We start from the raw sequence: 20,009 nt of genomic DNA on the forward strand, positions 1-20,009 counted from the left end.
ATTCAATCTCACATCATCACTGACGCACTGCCGTCCCATAAACCCAATTCTTAATCCCAAAGCCTCCCCCCCCCTTTTGTGGTCAGTGTGCCACCCATCGCCATAAATCCCTCTCCTCCGCATCATTCTCACCCCGCCCCCACTCCATTGTGCATGTGAGTCTCCAGGGATGAATCTGAGTTCAGCCACAACTGGCATCCTTAGGCTATGACCTGTTCTGTTGTGAGGGTTGCACTTGCACGAAATACCTGGACAAGGGTCACACGAGCATCAAGCAGAACAGTGCAGCCTACTGGTCAGATGTGATTGTCATAGCCAACTCTGCGGTTCTGCTGCTGGTAAAGGATATTACTGAGCGTCATCTTATTTTTGGAAGAAGTTCACGTCTGCGTTCCCGGAGAGAAAGCGTTCTTAACCAAACCCTTGAAAACACGGGGCACAACCGGACAAGTGGAAGCCATGAAAACAGTGCCAAAGGATGATATGAAATATAAAGGAAAAGAAAAGAGGAATGAATATTCAGAACATTGATATTTAATCGAAAACTGATTGAAAACTGATCACTTTGACCAGCTTCACGATATTGATTTGGGGACTGAAATCACTGTATTCTTAGTTGCTGTGGAGAACACCTGACAGCTGCGGATTTTAAAAGTTTTTTTGTTTCTTTTTCTCCGCCTATCAAATTTCTTCTGCATTTGAAAATCCAGGCTCCTGCGTACGGGACCCATCTGAATCCTGTCTGAACTGCCTGCAAGCGCACCGCTTATGCAGAAAACTGAAAAGCATGTTGATTGCCACCATACAGGAGCTATTGCATTCCATTACGGTCATGTAAATAAAACCATTAAAAGGATATAAAAGAAAAGTGCGCGCTCTCGGCGAAGCGCAGCATCAGCACCAGCAACCGATGCGCGTCCCCGCCCCGGTAGAGGCTGCCCGAGATCCCGGGAAGAGGAGTTGGAGCAGCGCGAGTTAAAGTTGGGCTAAAGGGGGGGGTGAGAGGATGCTGCAGAACAATCTACGATCTAATTAACATAGCATATGTGGATAAACGTGTCCTAAGTGAAGGATGACTTGCAAAACACTGAGCATATGCCTCTTGTTTTGGGGGTTTCAACATTGCTCATCACGTAAGTCTTGTGAAACAGCAATTATTCATCTACTGTCGCTTGCTAGAATATGATTAAAATATTTCAGGGTGTATATACATGCATTATCTGCAGACTGTTTAGTGTCGGATCATACGCTGACGAAAAAGTTGCATTCTAACACGCGATAACCTGATGAGTGAAAAATACCACTGGAGGGCAAAATGTAGCCTGAGATGTTGGGATGTTTGAAGGGCAACGCACGCTGCGACGAAACCGGGCATTGTGTTAAACGGACACGATTTCATTTTCACGGCTTTCTTTTGGCTACTGAACATTTCAAAGCACGAAAAGTGTTGAAGCAAACCACGTCGGTCCTGCAAAAGGTGCGCACGGCGATCCCCCTTTGCACTGGACTGTCTGCATTGCAGTGCTTTCTCCCAGCCTGCACGCAAGTTTCTGCAGCGTGCGGGCTCAACTCTATTTTATTTTAAAAGCGCAGTGCTGTTTATGTTGATTCAAATATAATAATATACACACACAGTGTATCTTCTTGTTGGCGAGAATCGGTTGAGCGATTTTTAATAGCAACGTTTGAGAGAGCAGGGCTCAGCGTCCTGACCGGGACCAGCCCACTGCAGTACTTTTTTTTTTGGGAAACCTAGGTGTCCATGAGCTGCCCAGAAAGCGCTGCATCTCGCTTTTAGCTTAATGGGAAATCAACATCTGCTATAAGACTGCTGAAGTGCTTCAGTTGTCTTGCAGGTGACAGAATAAGGAATACGTTTGTGGGGGTATGTTTGGGGCTAAAATTGGGTAAGGCTAAACACCCACCTAGACCCATTCACCAGAGCTTGAATGCATACCGATAAGCGTTATGTGTGATGTCACTGTCAAGATGACCTCAGAGAGTCTTCACTGCTTCTTTAACGCACACTCCCAGATACTGGCTCATTAGTTTAGGTAAGAAAGATGGAGGATGGACTAAGGTATGACTTCCTGTCACTTTGGAATGTGAAATTCAGAAATTCAGATACTGACTTACCTCTAGTCTATCTATCTATCTATCTATCTATCTATCTATCTATCTATCTATCTATCTATCTATCTATCTATCTATCTATCTATCTATCTATCTATCTATCTATCTATCTATGTGTTGTTGTTAGGTTATTGAGAACATAAATGGTTCCACATTGTAGTATTGATATATGCCTTTGAGATATCCCCTTATGAGAAATTATAACTTTGCTATACAGGAACTATTTTTTTTTTATTTTGAGAAAAAGAGAAAGTTTCTCTGTGATGCCACGCTAACTGCAGAAGATGAACAGAGAAACCAGTTAAGCTGAATATGTTTGTCAAGTGCATTCGTTTGCTGATTTCCAATCAATAAGTTGATGTCTCTGTGTTTTATCTACAAAAGTTCTGATGATAGTTTAATGCAGCCCTGTGGTCTGCTGTGGAGACATGCACAGTGGAGCTGTGCCAGAATAAAATGGAGTCTTAGATCTCAGAGCCTCACCCCACTAAATCATCCTGGGGTGAGGCTGAAACTCGCTCTCTGAAGTGAGAGTGTGTGTGTATGTGTGTGTGTGTGTGTGAGGAATAAGAAGGTGGAATACATGTGAATAAATCTAAAGCTTATAGTCTGAATAACAAGGAACTAACTGTTTGGTTCATGAGAGGGGAATTTATATCTAAAGAAGCTGCAATAGTCATTTAGATTTAACTTTAAGTCTCAGCAGAACTCTGATATTCTGTAGTGTTTGTAGTTTTGGTCCTTGGTAGTCAGGCACCACCCACTGTGATGTCTGCCCAAATATGAATAATTTAGCAAAACCTTTCTTGCCATTCTTATGTGCTGCTTTGTTGCAGTATGTTTTGGTATGTTTGGAGATGCCCGCATTCAGTGGATGCCTTCACTCAGACAGGGTTGCTGTGTGAATCGTCAGCAGCCATGCATCACAGAGCAGCGTCAGTCAAAGGAGGTGCCTCTGCATACTGTATGTAACCGGCAAAAACGATGTGTCAGCCCAGACAGGCCTACCCACACTAGCGGCAGAATGATATTTCAGCATGAGTGGTGCTAGAGCTCTACACAGCTACGCTGTTCTCCACAGCCTCTTAATGATAAACGGAGAAATAGACTACCCCGTGTGGTGCACAGACAGGAGGAGTGCAAAATCACAAGTAGCAGGGTACACAGGCTTCAGGTATGCTCTAACTGCTGCAGCATGACAACGCCCAATAGGGAAGAGACAGGCAGAGAAGGCAGAGAACATTATGCGATGATGATGATGATGATGAGCAAGAGTAATGGGATACAGTGAAAGCACGGAAGATTGGAGGGTTTTTAGAGTTGGGGTGGAGATAAAGAGAGTGGTATCAAAAGGAGGGAAAGGAAGTGAGACAGTGAATAGGTCTGGGTGCGGAGTGCGTGACATGCTTTTCATAAAAAGGAGGAGCTGTGTGACCTAGGTTACCTTGATGCAGTCTAAGATGAAGCTGTTAAAGCCAAACACCATTTCATTTACTAGTAACTGAAGAAGTTAAAGAAGTAATTACTCAAGCTACGAATAGAAAAGGAGCTTTTTTTTATGTGATTGCATCTCAAAACTTCAAAGTATATGTATTTTTTGTGGGACTGGACATTTGAGGGTGTGGTTCACTTGAAATGGCTTTAGAGCACAGCAGTAAAGTAATGCAGCAGAGATTTGTTATTGATTATCTGCAGAATAGCAGGCATTTCTGTATCACAAAGAGAGAGAAAGCCATTAGAGAAGAAGCTGAATCAGAAAGTTCAGCACATTTCCTCCCTCTGAATGTGCAGCATGCCCTTGGAGAGATGTGGACGGAACTCATTAAAGTTGTTTAAAATTTCAGACTGTGCTCCACTTGTCCTCATCTAGCTCCATTTGCAGTCAGTATACTAACTCTGCTAACATGCCTTGTCCTTAGCTGCTGGTTACCATGCCTTCTTCTGTATGACCTCCACGAATGTAAAACAATGATTAAAACTCCTGTTTAGTAGTAAACAACTCCAAACATTTAAGAGAGGATTATACTGACACTGGTGGAAGGTCAGATAGGAGCTTCTTCCATTTCAATAATAGTTATACATAAGCAAGATTAAAACATTTTATTTATTTATTGATGCACCTGCTTTGTCTTTCACTGAACAAATATTATCCCTCCAGGATTTTGGTTTATCTATTTTAAATGTCTTAAGAGTCTCAAGGAGCATATTTTGGCACGTAAAATGAGAAACTGTTTCCTTTACAGCTGGAGGTGAGGGCATCAGCCATTTATCCCCAGCCACGACAGAAGCAAGATTAAGTAGAATTATGGTCACTTTTAACAGCCCTCAAGCAGGGAGCAAGTCTGAGCAGATGCGTGATGGCCCCATTAGCCTTATAACCACATGTACAATAGCAAAGCAGCATGACAGCGCTCTCTCTCTTTAAATATTATATATATATATATGTCTGTATAATAATAATAATAATACATTTTATTTGATGGTGCATTTCTGAAACCCAAGGTCACCTTACAAAGAAAAGAAAGATATCAATAAAACAGTAGATTAAAATACATTAAAATACAAAAAAGTAAGATGTGTATTGAGCTGTGACTTAAATAAGGGAAGGGAATCTATATTTCTTATGAGAGGAGGAAACGAGTTCCAGAGCCGAGGAGCAGAGCGACCGAAAGCTCTGTTCCCCGTAGTGATAAGACAAGCAGAAGGACCAACAAGATGAATTGCAGATGAAGATTTGAGAGAGCGGGAAGTTAGTGGTAATATGGAGCAGATCGCATAGATAGGGATCTGTTTAATTTCTGTTAAGTTTGAGAAAATTAGAGGAGAATCATGATCTCATCTCCATAAGACAGAAGGGATGAATTAGGTTTGGAGGAAATGTAGAGCTGGGTGTCATCAGCATAACAATGAAAATTGACATTATATTATAAACGTATTATTATTATTATTATTATTATTATAGTTAACATGTGTTTATTTTAATCTGCAAAAAAACAAACAAAACAATACTAAAGGTATTAGTGCTTTGCTTTGAATTTAATTGAATTAATCCGAGTAAATGTGTCTCCCAGAGAATGCAGTAACCGCTAATTAATCTCCAAGTGGAGTTTTCTTATCTAGCTGTGCAGGAGTGCCTGCTGTTGTTATTCATTTCGAATGATGCATCGTTATAAAAAGCAACTTTTTAAAACACCTTCTGACGTTGGTGTTGTCCCTGTTTTCACTGCAGGAGAATGTGCCGATCCACTCATCTCTGGGCTGTATGCGTCCTCCTTCCTGGCCTCTTCCAGATATAACTTTCTGTACTCTGCCAATTTTGCCAAACTATATGGTAAGTTCTTGTAATGTAGAGCCAGTCCTTAACTTTATGCTAGTTATATTTGAGACCTGATTCACAGCACAAATTCACCGTAGTACTTCCATTCAGATCCACTATCTATAAGCCATAAAGTAAGGGACTCTATCTTAAGGTGACAATACTTTCAATGGAAATGAAGAGAAAATGATATAATTTATTTAAAAAATCCTGCGACTAAAACATAAAATCATGTTTTATTATTTTTTAATTTGATTGAACCTTCTTTTAGCAAAGGAAGCTATTTTTTTTTTTAAACAAAGTTAGCAACTAGCAGGTAAAATAGAGTGTTTACCAGCTATGATGCAGGTATTTCAAACACAGTTTGATAAGTAGTAGCATACTCTGCATACTGTGTAATCATTCCAGTAAGATTTAAGGTTAGCTCTGTAAGGTCACAGTTGTATTTCCAGTTATTTGATTCTTGACAAATTTGATCAAATCTTTCGTTTTCATGCCCTCAGGCAGCAGTGGCTGGTCCCCTTCCCCAAGGGACAGACAGCCATGGTTGCAGATAGACTTGGGCAGGAAGTACCGACTGGTGGCAGTTGCCACTCAGGGGACCTTCAACTCATATGACTGGGTCACCAAATACACTCTGCTCTACGGAGATCGACCAGACTCCTGGACGCCGTACATCATGAAAGGAGGCAACTCTGTAGGTGTCACTGGGCCCTAATGGCCGTGGTGGGATGAAAGCCATAAAAGGGATGAGTCGAGGATTAACTAGTCAAATGTAATCTCTATGGCAGATTTGGGATTCAGTGGGTGTTCCATTATATTCATTGCCACAGGCTGAAAAACAAAGACAGCACAGAATATTATCACTGACAAAGCTAATCTCATCATCAATTCATCATCGCCTCTTAATAAGGCTTTAACACCATAGCAGTGGCTCAATAACTCTCCACTCTTCTCCTGTCTCATCTGTTTGCAGACGCTGCCTGGTAACTGGAATTATTATCAGGTGAAGAGGAATGTCTTCCATTACGCCTTTACCGCTAAACATATTCGTCTGCTGCCTCTGGCATGGAACACAGAGAATGGGGGGAAGATTGGTGTGAGACTGGAGCTGTTTGGCTGCCCTTATGGTAAAAATGACTGAAGGATGCTCAACATGGATTTCCTGATTCTAACTGACATCCAGCAGTTAACCATAGCTCTTAACTATATTTTTAAAACATGCCAAATGTGCTATACTAGTTCCATATTCTTTCATAAGCGACTACTCTCAGTACTCTTCAGTTGTTTGAATGCATTACGCAAGCTAAAGTGCCAAACAATTTCAAGGAGCTCAAGGACAGGAGCCATGTAGCATACTTGCCACATTACTCTTTTAAACTGAATCAGGTTGAAATTTTGTTGCAGATTCCTATGTGCTACAGTACAATGGAGATGACTCAGTGGTCTACAAGTATCCTGAAAAAAAGTCCCGTACGCTGCAGGACCACATTGCCATAAACTTCAAGACTCTGGAGCAGGATGGCCTTCTTTTGCACAGTGAAGGGATTCAGGGAGACCTCTTTACCCTGGAGCTGAAGAAAGGCCGGCTTTACCTGCACATCAGTCTTGGTACAACCAGCATTAAAAATTGTTTTGCATTTATTGTAACCAGGAACTAAAATCTTTGTAAGAGTAACATCCATCTCAGAGATAACCTGAAACAAAGCCGAAGTGTCACGGTAGGGATCTTGGTATTGCTGGTTAGGTTGTTGAGTTAGGTCTTTCAGTTATGCCAAATATCTTAACATGGTTTGAACATTTTTATTCAGTTCCTTCCATGCTGTGTTTGCAGGAAGCAGTAATGTACACAAAGTTAATGGACGGACTACACTGACCGCTGGCAGCCTTCTTGATAATCTCCACTGGCACTATGTCACAATCAAACGTTATGGTCGACAGGTGAACCTCACAGTGGACAGTCAGACAGTGACAGCAATATGTAATGGAGAATTTACTCATCTGGATCTAGATAAACAGGTACTGTCTGGAATATATTCCCCTTTAACTGCAGAAATATTAGTGAATGTAGGACAATGCGCTGGGTATCTGACTGTCTTAATACCCGATGCTTAGATCTATGTAGGAGGAGTAATAGAGCAAAACATGCCTCACCTCCCTTCCACACCAAATTTCGCGGGCTGTATGGAAAACGTCTTCATCAATGGCATCAATGTCATCGACAAGGCCAAGAGAGAAGATCCCGACATCCATATACCAAGAAGGGTAGGGCTCTACGATAACTCTAATCCATTATATAGCAACATCATCATTTTGGGTAATCGCCTTTAAAATTTGAAGCTTCACCCAAATTTGTCTGTTTTATGTTTACAGTTTAATCACAAACACTGTCATTCATTTCAGTGTGGCTAATGAGGTCAATGTTCTCTCTCCATCTAGAAAAAGATGCATTTTACCTGCCGTGACATTTTGCTGAAACCAATGACCTTCGCTGGGCCCAATAACTACCTGCAGGTGCCAGGGTTCTTCAGGAGGCCCCGCATGTTTGTCAAGTTCAAGTTCCGCTCATGGGACTACACAGGGCTCCTGATGTTCACACGTTTTGCTGATGATCTGGGTGCTCTTGAGCTGGGTCTGAGCGAGGGACAGATCAATGTCACTATATTCCAGCCTGGCAAGAAGAAAATTCAGTTTGCTGCTGGTAGGCTTTTCTCAGACACATATTAATGATCAAGAAACAGACCTCACAGCCCATTGCTCGCCAGTGGTGCTAGTTTCAGTCAATATGCAAATTTACTCTTTATAAGGGTGGGGGAACCTGCAGTCAGCTGAGACTGAAGCAGTCACTTGGATGAGTGACGAAATGTTTCTTCCACTGAAAACTTTATGTCCAGATGAACAGAATCAACTTTTTGGGACTTTGTTAAAATAAGATTATTAATGCATCACATCTTGATTGTTTGAAATCCACAGTGGTGGTATACACAGGCAAATCACAAAACAGTATCATTGTCTAAGATCTTATGGATGTAAATGCATGGAGGGTCAGGAAAGCTCCATAGTAGAGACATGCCCCTAAACTCTATATGGCCAATTCATGGCAACCTTTACCTGACAACTGAAAGAATGGTTAGCATTATGCATGTGATTTTTGTACTGATAATATGTACAAAAACAACTGTACATATCTGTACTGATAACATAATATGACAGCATCACAAAGGGCTTCGTCTTGTTCCACAGGATACAGACTAAACGATGGTTATTGGCATTCAGTTGATTTGGCAGCCAGAGACAACCTGCTAACTCTCACTATTGATGAGGAGGAGGGCTCACCACTAAAGATCACCAACCCTTTCACTATTCGGACAGGCGACCGCTACTTTTTTGGAGGTGAGTCGATTTCTCAGATAACTGCTAACAACAAAAAGATCAAATAGATCAAATCTGTGCTCATCAAATCTTACAAAATTTGCTTTCCTCCGTTTAGGTTGTCCGAAAACTAATAACACAGTCAGGAAATGTGAAACCAAGCTGAATCGCTTCCATGGCTGCATGCAGCATATCTTCATAGACAACGAACAGCTCGATATTGACATTATTCTGATGCGACAGTGGGGAAGATATGCCGAGCTGCTGTTGGGCACCTGTGGGATCACTGACAGGTGAAACACACTATCAGTCATTCAGGAAACCTGACTGATTCCGTTTAATTAAAAAGATACTAATACGGCACTGCAATAATGAGCTATTAGTGTATGTCATGCTGAATCATTTATCATATTTATTAATAACCCATATGTAATGTTTGTGGACTACTTGGCCCCACATTGCTGTCAGACATAACTGTTTGGTGTGTCTGGTTTTTAAAAGTAACTTGACCTCATAAACTCTGTCTAAAGGAACTTGGCGGGACAAAAATATCACAAAAGGAGAATAGGATGGTGAAAAAAAAACACTGGTTATTTATGTAAGTCGCTCACTTTTTCAATAACCAAAAACTTAGTATAATAATCTCTTTTGTCTGCAGATGTACTCCAAATCCATGCGAGCACGAAGGTAGATGCATCCAGTCTTGGGATGACTTCATCTGCCTGTGTGAGAATACAGGCTATAAAGGAGAAGTGTGTCACATGTGTAAGTGCTAGCTGATAATTGTAAAACGCCAACACTTTCTTAAATAAATAACACCTTGCTTGTGTTATTTATACTCCTTATTATAATAAATTGCTCCATTATTTCCCCAAACAGCGGTTTATAAAGAATCATGTGAGGCCTACAGACTCAGTGGCAAGTATTGGTCTGGAAACTACACCATCGATCCCGATCTCAGTGGGCCATTGAAACCATTTGAAGTGTACTGCAAAATGAAATGTAAGTAGTCATTGTTGCTAATAATGCATGGCTGCAGCAGCACTGTGTTCAGTGTTTGATGTTTTATCTGTAGATTGCGAAAAGAGGGAGAGAAAAAAAGTCATGCTATTATGTGAGGGTAATGAGAAATGTGCACTGAAGTTTCAAGGGAAATTTAAAAAAGGATTTATATATCAAGAGAGATCCAGCTGTTGCTGTCTTTGCATCTGTCTTGTAAAACTTTTCATCCTCTGCTTCCTCCATATTATTATAGAGGAAGATATTATTATATAGTAAATTTCTCTTTAGTGTTTCATCATGTTCCTTACTTTCCCCCCATTATTCTCTTTGATCCTTTTCTGATTTGACTTACATCTATCAAACCTTTTTGCAGCATATAAAGCTTGGACAGTGATATTGAGTGATCGAGTGGAAGGTACTAAGGTGATTGGGAGTTCAATCGACAAGCCATATATAGGAGATGTCAACTACTGGAATGCCACCTGGGATGAAGTCACTGCTCTTGCAAACACCTCCATGTACTGTGAACAGTGGATAGACTACTCGTGCTATAAGTCCCGTATCCTCAATACACCCAGTAAGTAGGATGAGACAGATTTTAATAGGGTGCAGATGATCAATAAGCAAGAAAATATTGAAAATGAATTCATGTTTCAAACACAGATTCAATTTCTCTTTCAAAATAGATGGAAGGCCTTTCACTTACTGGATTGGTCGCAACAATCAGAGCCATTATTATTGGGGTGGGACATTCAGAGAAGTCCAAAAATGCGGCTGTGCTGTCAATCAAACCTGCGTCGACCCCAAGTTTCAGTGCAACTGCGACGCTGACTATAGACAATGGTGAGAGAAGAACACGCTGAACGTGTTTACCTTGTGACTTTGACATTAATAGTTTTCTTTGTGGCTTTTCAGGTACTCGGACAAAGGCTACTTGGACTTTAGAGACCATCTGCCTGTGAGGAGGGTGGTGGTCGGGGACACCAATAGGACCGGCTCAGAAGCACATTTCACAGTTGGGCCACTCCGCTGCCATGGCGACAGTGAGATTAAATATTATGGCTTTCGCAAACACATATGCTCATTTCTAGTGTATCAAGGGGCTCTGAGTTGTTTTTCTCCAAATTTATTTCAATGTTTTCCACAGGAAACATCTGGAACACCATAGCCTTCACAAAGCCCACTTACATAACATTCCCCACCTTCAGGCCTGAAACAACTGTTGACATCTCTTTCCACTTCAAAACCTACCGTGACCATTGTGTCTTCCTGGAGAACTCTGATGATCATCTTAGAAACTTTATAAGAATAGAGCTCAATAGTGAGTGGGTTCATCTGTTAGAAGGCAATTCTCAAGTTTATCCTATTAGAACTGTACATTTTGTAAAAAGTATTTTGCTAATTGTATCTTTTCTTTTCCTCCAGCCACCCAGGATCTTGCTTTTGTATTTATGGTTGGCGATGGCATCCTTAATGCGACCCTACACTCTCCTGTGCCACTTAATGACAACGAGTGGCATTTCGTTCAGGCCGAGCTTAACGTGAAGTTGGCTCGGATTAAGGTAGATTATCAGCCATGGGCAGTCAAACGCTTCCCACCTCAGACTTTTATCACCATGAAGTTCACACATCCTCTCATTGTAGGTAGGTTTCCTGAGGTGTACTTGGAAATTTCAAAATATAAAAATGACACAAATTAAATCAATTTAATGTGTCCTCTAGCCACTGATACAAGTGTTCTTTGTCACAGGTTCAGCCAATCGTACCTTGAGACCTTTCTTGGGCTGCCTTCGAGGGTTGCGGATGAATGGCGTGCCTCTCGATTTAGAGGGGAAAGTAAACGAAGAACAGGGCATAAGGAGGAACTGTACTGGACAGTGTCTTAATGCTACCATACCATGTCGAAACAGCGGGCAGTGTATCGAGGGATATGCTTCCTATACTTGTGACTGTAACAATACAGCCTTTGATGGTTTCTACTGCCATAAAGGTAAGTTATGTTCAGCACAACAAAAGTAAATGTAATGAAATGCAGACTGAAATCTAATAATTATTTTTCTAAGATATTGGAGCTTATTTTGAGATTGGATCATGGATGAGGTACAACATACGAAAGAAGCCAGTATCAGATGAAGCAGCGTGGGCCAACTGGATTGACCCGCACTACGACAATTTCAGTCTCGGCTACAACGATACAGCAGATGACATAGAGTTCAGTTTTAGCACTGTTCACACACCAGCCGTGTTGCTCTACATAAGCTCCTTCGTCCAGGACTACATCGCTGTCGTCCTCAAGACTGATGGTATGGAAAACTAAGAAACAATATTTGTTGAGAATGGGAAAGCCGTAACTTTGCACATAACCTCATTTTTAGGAGAGCGTAGGGATTTTATTCACTTGTTAGAGTTATTCAGCAAAACAGTACTGTATGCTATTGATTTACTCTCTTGCCTCTCCCCTCAGGTAGTGTAGATCTGAGGTATAAGCTGGGAGTCATAACACACAAGTACCAGCTGACTCACAGAAACCTGGCAGATGGATTCCCTCACTATGTGAACATAACCAGACACAACAGAACCATCAAAACCCAGGTTCAAGCTGTCATTGCTCCCACTGTGTACAATGTGATCTGTGGTTTAGATTACTTTCTGTGAAATCATTTATTATGTCTCGTAATTCTGAACATTACTTAAGGATACCCAACTAACTGAACTTCCCCAAGAGAAGCAGAATTTTCCTACAAATTATAAGAACAGTGATCTACACAAATGTTCAAGTAATAGTTTTACATTTGGGGATTAGATTTGGGGTCAGGTAAAAAGGCTGGAATCTTTACCTTTGATAAAAGCCAGGTTGGTAGCCTCACATTTATTACTTTCATATGTCACGTCAGAGAATGTCTTAAAAATAGTGCTTTTTATTTGGAAGTGCTTTATCTGTAGCTGGTTAACTGTTTATAATCATTGATGCTGGTCGTACTATAGGAATGCAGTGGTGTCTTTTTATTCTGCAATGTCCCTTTGAGGTGTAAAAACAAATGTTTCTCTATCCATAGGTGGACTACATGGAGCCTATTGTGGAAAAGATAACCTTGGTGGAAGATGCCAGGTTTGACTCTCCAAAGTCCATGTTCCTGGGCAGAGTGATGGGTATAAGGCTTATTAACGATCTGTTATTAATAACATCTTGCTGCAAGGATTTTTTTTTAAATTATTTTTTGTTTAATCAGATCCTCATCTCATGTTTAATTTCTGTATCGTTTCTTTCAGAGGTTGGTGACATTGACTACGAAATCCAGAGGCACAATGCTCCAGGCTTCATAGGCTGCATATCTGGGGTCAGATATAATGTCTATGCACCTCTGAAGACCCTGTTCCGTCCAAACGAAACAGATCCTCCAGTACAGACGCACGGCTATGTCTCTGAGTCTATTTGTGGTGCCTTCCCTCCTGTCCTCGGTTATGTACCATGGGAGGCCGACCCCTGGTTTACTGGAATAGGTAGAAGTTTATTTTTCAAAGTGTAACTCTCATGAAATAAAGGCATTATTGGTTTCTGTTCATTTCCTGAACTGTGCATCTCTCTCTTACAGAGTATATTTATATCCATGATGACCTAGGTCTATTTTGGATAACAGGTAAGAATCATTTTTATCTTGAAGTTGTACAAAACGTGTAATGTGACATTTAGTAGTTTATTTCATTTAATCTAAAGCACCACTCATCTCCTTCATTTCTGTTTTACTCTTTTCCTCGTGCCCCAGATGACACAAATGCTGTTTCAAATTCTCTCTTAGTTTTTCCTAAAATCCTCTAATCCAAAATTAGAGCAGAGTTGTCAGAGTCTGACAGGAGCATTTCAGTGGTTGATTCTTTCTGAAGGCAGAATTTCATTATATGTGGAAAAACAAAACATGTGTAAAGTAAATAAGTATTTTTCAATCATTTCAGTTCATACCAAATGATAGTGTTGTCTATATTTGAGTGCATTCAGGTATACTGATTAAATAAAGAAAATTAGTGCAATGTATGAGTTATTTGATATATATATATATATATAATTAATAGCCATGAGTGTTGGACCGTACTTGCAACACAGAGATATAAGCTGTCATAACAATAACAATGCCAGCTGACTTGCTTTCAATATGCATTTATAGAAGGTATTTGTTATATAATCAACATGAATATTATAATGAGAACATGGACGTGGAGGACATGCACTGAGAGCAGATGAGCAGCCTGCAGCATAGTATCACAGATGAAAAAAAAATTAGAGCAGGTCCCCCTGATGAGCAGGAGAGGCTGGAGTCTCAGGATTAAACTGCAGCACAGAGACTCCCTGCTCCATCCCTGTCTGAGACCTTTACCGGATTAGCTATATTTAGTCTGCATGGCCCCAGCTTACTGTTCATCATTGATAGATGCTTTAGCTTAATAAATCATTTTGCTTCTGAGATATTATGCTAATACTGGACATCAGTATGTCATTAAAGATTAATGCAACATTCAGCTATGCTGACAAAGGTCCCTCCCAGATATCAGACATCTTCTCTGTCTGATATATTGTCATAGATAAAATGGTTATGACTCAGAAATTACACCTCCTGTTTTAATATTACCAATGAAATAAAATGCTAATCTCTACTGGCAGAAAAAGCGTTCACAGAGATAATAAGACCCGAATGCTCGAGCTCTACAGTGAATGATCCAGTGGCTCTGTTATGCTCTGGGGGATATTTAGTCAGCCTGATTTAGATTCCCCTTTTACTCTTTGAGGGAATAATCACTGCAATCAGAACGACATACATCTTGTGGAAGGACGGTCTTCCTCATTTTAGATTGAGGTAAACGTACAATGAAGTTTTAGTGAAAGGATTCAACACCATTTTAGGACACTTTATGTTGATTTTCCTTCCATTTCTACCCTTCTATATCTTTCCAAGAGACATAGAAATACTGTAGAACATCAGAAGTTATCTTTTTTTGTACTTCACAGACCATTCTCTGTAACCATTTGCTGTGTTTATGAACCTAAGGCGCTGAGAACATTTTATTGGCAGAAAGGCTGGCAAACACTGTTGATGTTTTGCCATTTCATTACACAGCAAACAGTCTGAGCGACAAAAAACCTCCACACACCTACAGGCAATTTAATGCCACGATTGCACTCATTGAATTGTCAAATATTAAATGTGGTTGGTCTAAAAGCTCATGTACAGCTGGTCTCTGAATACTTACAAGCACTCTCTTTTAAGATGAAAAACCATGTTTGTAATATGGTCTTTCATCTTGAAGTTATAGTTGATGTCATTTCAATCTGATGCAAAAACTCATTTATGCCTTTGCTACAGCTGGATTACAGAAAGTCCATCTTCAAAGTCCATATTCATTTAGCAAATTCTAAATGCAGCTGCTTGGGAACTAAGGACAAAGTGCTTATCAGGTCACTCCAATCTTCAGAAAATTCCTCTAGCTATCTGAAAATTTCCTCTGGCTTACTAAGACCTTGCTTCAGAGAGTGCACTATTTCAGATCATATTTTAAATGTATCAAATCCAACAGAGGATTACTGAGGAGGAAGTGAGGACATGTATGGAGAGGAAGAAGAGTGGAAGGCGGTTATTCAGATGACAGAAGTGTGTGGGGATGAAGTCAGGAGTGACAGAGAAGTATGTGAGGGTGTTGCAGGACATGCATGAGGACAGTGGGACAGTGGTGAGGTGTGCGGTAGGAGTGACAGATGGGTTCAAGTTGGGGGTGGGATTAGCTCAGGGATCAGCGCTGAGCCCCTTGTTGTTTACAATAGTGATGGACAGGCTGACAGATGAGGTCAAGTAGGAGCCTCCATGAATGTTTGTAGACGATGCTGTGATTTGTATTTGAGAGTAGGGAGCAGGCCTAAAAGAGTCTATAGAGATGGAGGTATGCACTGCAGAGAAATGAAAGTCAGCAGAGGCAAGACAGAGGAAGAATGAGAATGAGAGGAAGGCAAGAGAGGCGAAGAAGAGCGTGCAGGCCAGATGGAGTGGGTAGAGGCAAGTCAGGTGAGATTTGTGACAAGAGTGAAAAGGAAGGTTTGTAAGATGATAGTGCAATCTGCTATCATGTATAGTGCAGCAATAACAAAAAGACAGGAAGCACAGGTCAATTTGGAGATAAAAGTGAGAAAGGCAAGGCTGAGATCATTTGGACATGTGCAGAAGAGTGTGTATGCTGAACAAAGTATGTTAAATATGGAGCTGTCAGGTAGGAAGAAAAAAAGAAGACCACAGAAAAAGATTTTTGAATGTAGAAAAGGAAGAAATGCAGAGAGTTATAGTGGGAGAATATGCTGGTGATCGGGTAAGATGGAGGTAAATCCATTGCGTCCCCTAAAAGGAACAGGCGAAAAAAGAGGAAGAAGAGATCAAACCCAGCAAAGAATGTCTCGAAAGGCAGGTCTAATTCCAGTGAGAGCGCATTCAGTATTTATAAATCACAACAACAGTTGCCTCGAGGCAGTTTATATTGTAAAGTAAAAACCCCCAAATGATACAAACAGAACAGAGAAAACCCAACAATCAGATAACCCCCTATATTTTTTGTCTTTCTGTATGTTTTGATGACCTTTCACAGTAAATCACACTAACTAATTAAATCACTAGTGTGAGCAGTGATTTCTTGTTCAGAGAGACCAAAAAACCACACATGCGCAGAATGTAAACATCACACTTAAGATGTTACAGAATTAGATCACAGACTTCTGGCACAGCAGAAAGAAAGCGTGTTATGTCATCATAGGCGACATGAGACCTAAATTAATTTATTCCAACAGTTTGTCTTGTTAAGATAAGAAAGTTGTACCTATCTTTGTGTCAAGCAACACTTGCTTGTCATCAGTATTTCTTGGAGCAGCTTTTTCTTCCAGGTCTTGTGGATAATGTCTGACTCCTATTCTTGTCCTTCAGTTATTGTGATCCTGGCGCTGTTGCTGCTCTTTGGAGGCCTGTACAGCATCTATGTGTATGCCTATCAGCAGAAGGGCAGTTACCATACCAATGAACCTAAAAACCTGGAGTCCCCCAGTAGCTCCAGACCCCTCACCGAGACTCTGAGGAGAGAAAAAAAGAACCTCCCAGAAATTGAAGAGGAGTTCAGGAGCGACTAGCATCAGAGAACCTCTTGGACAGTGGTTGGGGTTTTGAGTGGGGGATGGAGTGTGGGAATTAGCATCTACAAAACCACAGATACCTATATTAAGTTTTCTATTCTTTTTGTTTCCTGATTTTTTTTATTTACATTTTGGTTTCTGTTCCTTTGCCCAGTTGATTTGGATATGATGCCTGGTGCTCTACATAGTATGTATTTTGGTAAGTCTAGTTTTGCTGGGTTCAAAGTTCAAATCAAGCCCCGTGTTGCATGAGTAGCCAACAAGTCTCACACTGTATTGCAGGATGAAATACTGAAGTGCCTCATCTGAGCAAGCTTGATCTAAAGTACCCATAATAGCTTATTCAGATTGGGATTAGTTTAGACACTGTGGGAAAGGATGTTTAATTAGAACATCAGATTTAAGTGTTTAGGCTTTAATTGAGTGATTTCTTTTCTGAGCCATTTTTAAGACAGATGAAAACTACCAATAACCTACTGTATAGATTTATGCCATCCAAAATATACCTTTTGCTGACAATCTCTTCTGGAACCACTATCGACACCATAGTGCATAATCCATTTCGATTTTAAACAGTAAGAGCATCTGAAGTGCGGAACTAAAACAGTGCAAGGAAAATCAACACACAAAACTGGTGTTCATGGATAACAAAAAGAAGCATCAACCGAAAAGGAATACACTGATAAGCATGGAGCTTTGTGATGATGAGCTTTGAGATGATACGTATAGATTCTACAAGGTACATATGCTTGTATTTGTTGTATTGAAGCCTATAACATTGCATTACATATACAGTGTCAGTAGAAAGCAGCTTTGCCGATTACAGTATGCTCAGATTCAAAACACATTCTCAACCATGGGGGCTTTGGACATGAGAATGTGATGATCTGAAGATACAGTACCTCTGGTTGTAGGAGCTAACAGGCTGTTGGTGTACTGCAGAATGAAAACAAAAAAAGTTCAAGTGATGAAGCTTGCCGGGGACAGAGTGAACTAGATCTTATTTCTTCTGTCTTACTTCTGGTTGCATATTATGATCAATCTGCCAATAGGTTGGTGCTACAGACATTTGAGTCTCTAACGTCTCAAGAGTGTCAGAACAAAAAGAGTATACAGTAAGTCCTTCCACAATCCTTTCTTTTTCAGTGAAAACAAATTTCAGGGAAAAGCTGCTATGGCCATATGGGAAGCATACATAGAAACACACACACACACACACACACACACACACACACACACACACACACACACACACACACACACACACACACACACACACACACAATAACATATGTACAGAGGACCACAAAAATGTAAATGCTGATCTTTTTCTTTTAGCTCATAACGCTAAAATATTTTTCATGATATTGTAGTGCAGTAGCTGACCACAAAGTCATCACTGCTACTGCTGCTTGTTTAGCTGCTTTCAGTGAAAAAGTGGAAAATTCTACAGTCACATGAAATTTTCATCTCTGGCAAGATGAAATATCATTTGATCTGTGGTGCAACCAAAGCTTAGGGCTATCATCACTCACTGCAGCTCCTTGTGTACACTAAAGCACTATCGTGTATGTGGGAAACAATGAAAAAAGTAACACATTTGCAACATATCAGCTATGCATATGTAGAGCATGAGCGCACTTTGCAGTAACATGCAATAATATTAGCTTCTTCCAGCCACCAATAATGTTAATGCCTCAGTTTATTTTGCCAATGCACAATAGCAAGTAGGATGCAATGAGTGTATACGTAACTATATGAATAATGTGTCAAGTGACTTGTTTTTAAAATTCCTTCAGTTTGTACAAGAAAAGCTACAGTCAAATGGAACGGTTTGAATGTATATCCTCAGACTGTGTAATGTATGAGCAGACACTACACTGAAGACCTATTCTGTTTTTATTGTAGACTGCTTAGTACTGAAAGTAAAACTATTCATTGTAGCTTTTTAGAATGCTCAGGATAAAGAAAGTACAGTACTTGTTCTCTGTAGCACTAATACACCTCCAAAACTCAACATTGTTGGTTTTTCTTCCATTACAGATGGACAGGACTGTGCGAAATTGTACAGTGAAAGAATGTACAGTAGATGTAAAAACTGCAATTACTGTAAAGGCACGACTTGCTAATAATGTATGAACATGTATAGATTTGGCCAAAACTGGCAAATACAGGCTCTATTTTTCAGAATGTAATTTATTAACACGAATGAGAGTGAAAAGTGAGCAAACAGAGTGAAACTGATGGTTTGTGACGATCGAAGAATGATTTATGTTTTTGTTATTTGGACAATCACCACATTAACAAACTTGGGTCAAATGTGCTTTGTTGCCTTTTAGCAAAGAGTCGACTTCTTTATCATATAAATGTATATATCTCACTGTATTCATTGGTAAATGGACTGTAAGTATTCAGCATTAGCAGTGTCACATTATTGCACCTCACTAATTAATTCATATGTGGTCCCTGGAGCGTTTGTTTGTGTGGTCTGATGTTTTAATGTTTGTGTATTTACATTTGATCCCACCAAGATACAACCTGATCTTAAAATAATGACAAACGTGCACTCATGCCAACTATTCAGCTCACTTATTGTAGTGCACCAACAGTAGTACAGTGAGACAGTGTTCAGTATGGCTTCTATCTGCACAGGCATCACATGACCTTATCCTGAAGGGACCATCCTGCAGCCTCATAATGGAGGAAAAGAAATGGGTAGGTTAAACGTCCAGTAGAGGGAGTCAGCCAGCTGGATGTTATCTAAGACAGGGTATGTGCTGACGATTTAAAATGTCAAACTTTCCGAGCATTGTTTAATGAGTTGAAGCTCAGATTAATGCCAGAATTTACAGGATTAAAAAAAGCAGATTTAAAGGGGCTTAAATTAGGCTCATAAAGGAATTGTGATTTGTGTGTATTGTGTTCTGTTAGCACTTAGAGATTTTAGTGTCTATAAAGGCCTTAAAAATCTGCAGACACCCTGTGAACAGTGATATCATGTCTGAAATCATGTGAAGAGTAGGCAGGTTAGAT

At 40.2% G+C, this 20,009-nt stretch overlaps 1 protein-coding gene across 1 annotated transcript; it reads left to right on the plus strand.

The window, feature by feature from the left end:
• Positions 1-1,072: 1,072 nt before the first annotated feature.
• Positions 1,073-17,499, plus strand: cntnap1 (contactin associated protein 1). Its single transcript, XM_085405259.1, has 24 exons — positions 1,073-1,133; positions 5,363-5,464; positions 5,953-6,146; positions 6,426-6,579; positions 6,857-7,060; positions 7,284-7,468; positions 7,565-7,714; positions 7,889-8,150; positions 8,693-8,842; positions 8,940-9,114; positions 9,480-9,586; positions 9,701-9,823; positions 10,197-10,400; positions 10,510-10,666; positions 10,739-10,866; positions 10,971-11,144; positions 11,249-11,467; positions 11,574-11,813; positions 11,887-12,126; positions 12,288-12,415; positions 12,880-12,973; positions 13,094-13,324; positions 13,417-13,461; positions 16,774-17,499. The coding sequence occupies exons 1-24, from the start codon at positions 1,073-1,075 to the stop codon at positions 16,971-16,973; spliced, it is 3,927 nt and encodes a 1,308-aa protein (XP_085261385.1). The 3' UTR covers positions 16,974-17,499.
• Positions 17,500-20,009: the final 2,510 nt, after the last annotated feature.

The sequence above is a fragment of the Rhamphochromis longiceps genome, linkage group LG4 (genome assembly GCF_057381845.1).
Source record: "Rhamphochromis longiceps isolate RC_006_pf linkage group LG4, R_longiceps_female_GT1.1, whole genome shotgun sequence".
NCBI classification, from domain to species: Eukaryota; Metazoa; Chordata; class Actinopteri; order Cichliformes; family Cichlidae; genus Rhamphochromis; species Rhamphochromis longiceps.

What these genes read in the sequence shown, in the direction of transcription:
- cntnap1 (XM_085405259.1), top strand. Translation starts at nt 1,073, where the DNA reads ATGACTTGCAAAACACTGAGCATATGCCTCTTGTTTTGGGGGTTTCAA. An exon ending in ACCTGTGGGATCACTGACAG is followed by an intron (nt 9,115 to 9,479) that starts GTGAAACACACT and finishes TTTTGTCTGCAG; the next exon opens with ATGTACTCCAAATCCATGCG. An exon ending in CCGTATCCTCAATACACCCA is followed by an intron (nt 10,401 to 10,509) that starts GTAAGTAGGATG and finishes CTTTCAAAATAG; the next exon opens with ATGGAAGGCCTTTCACTTAC.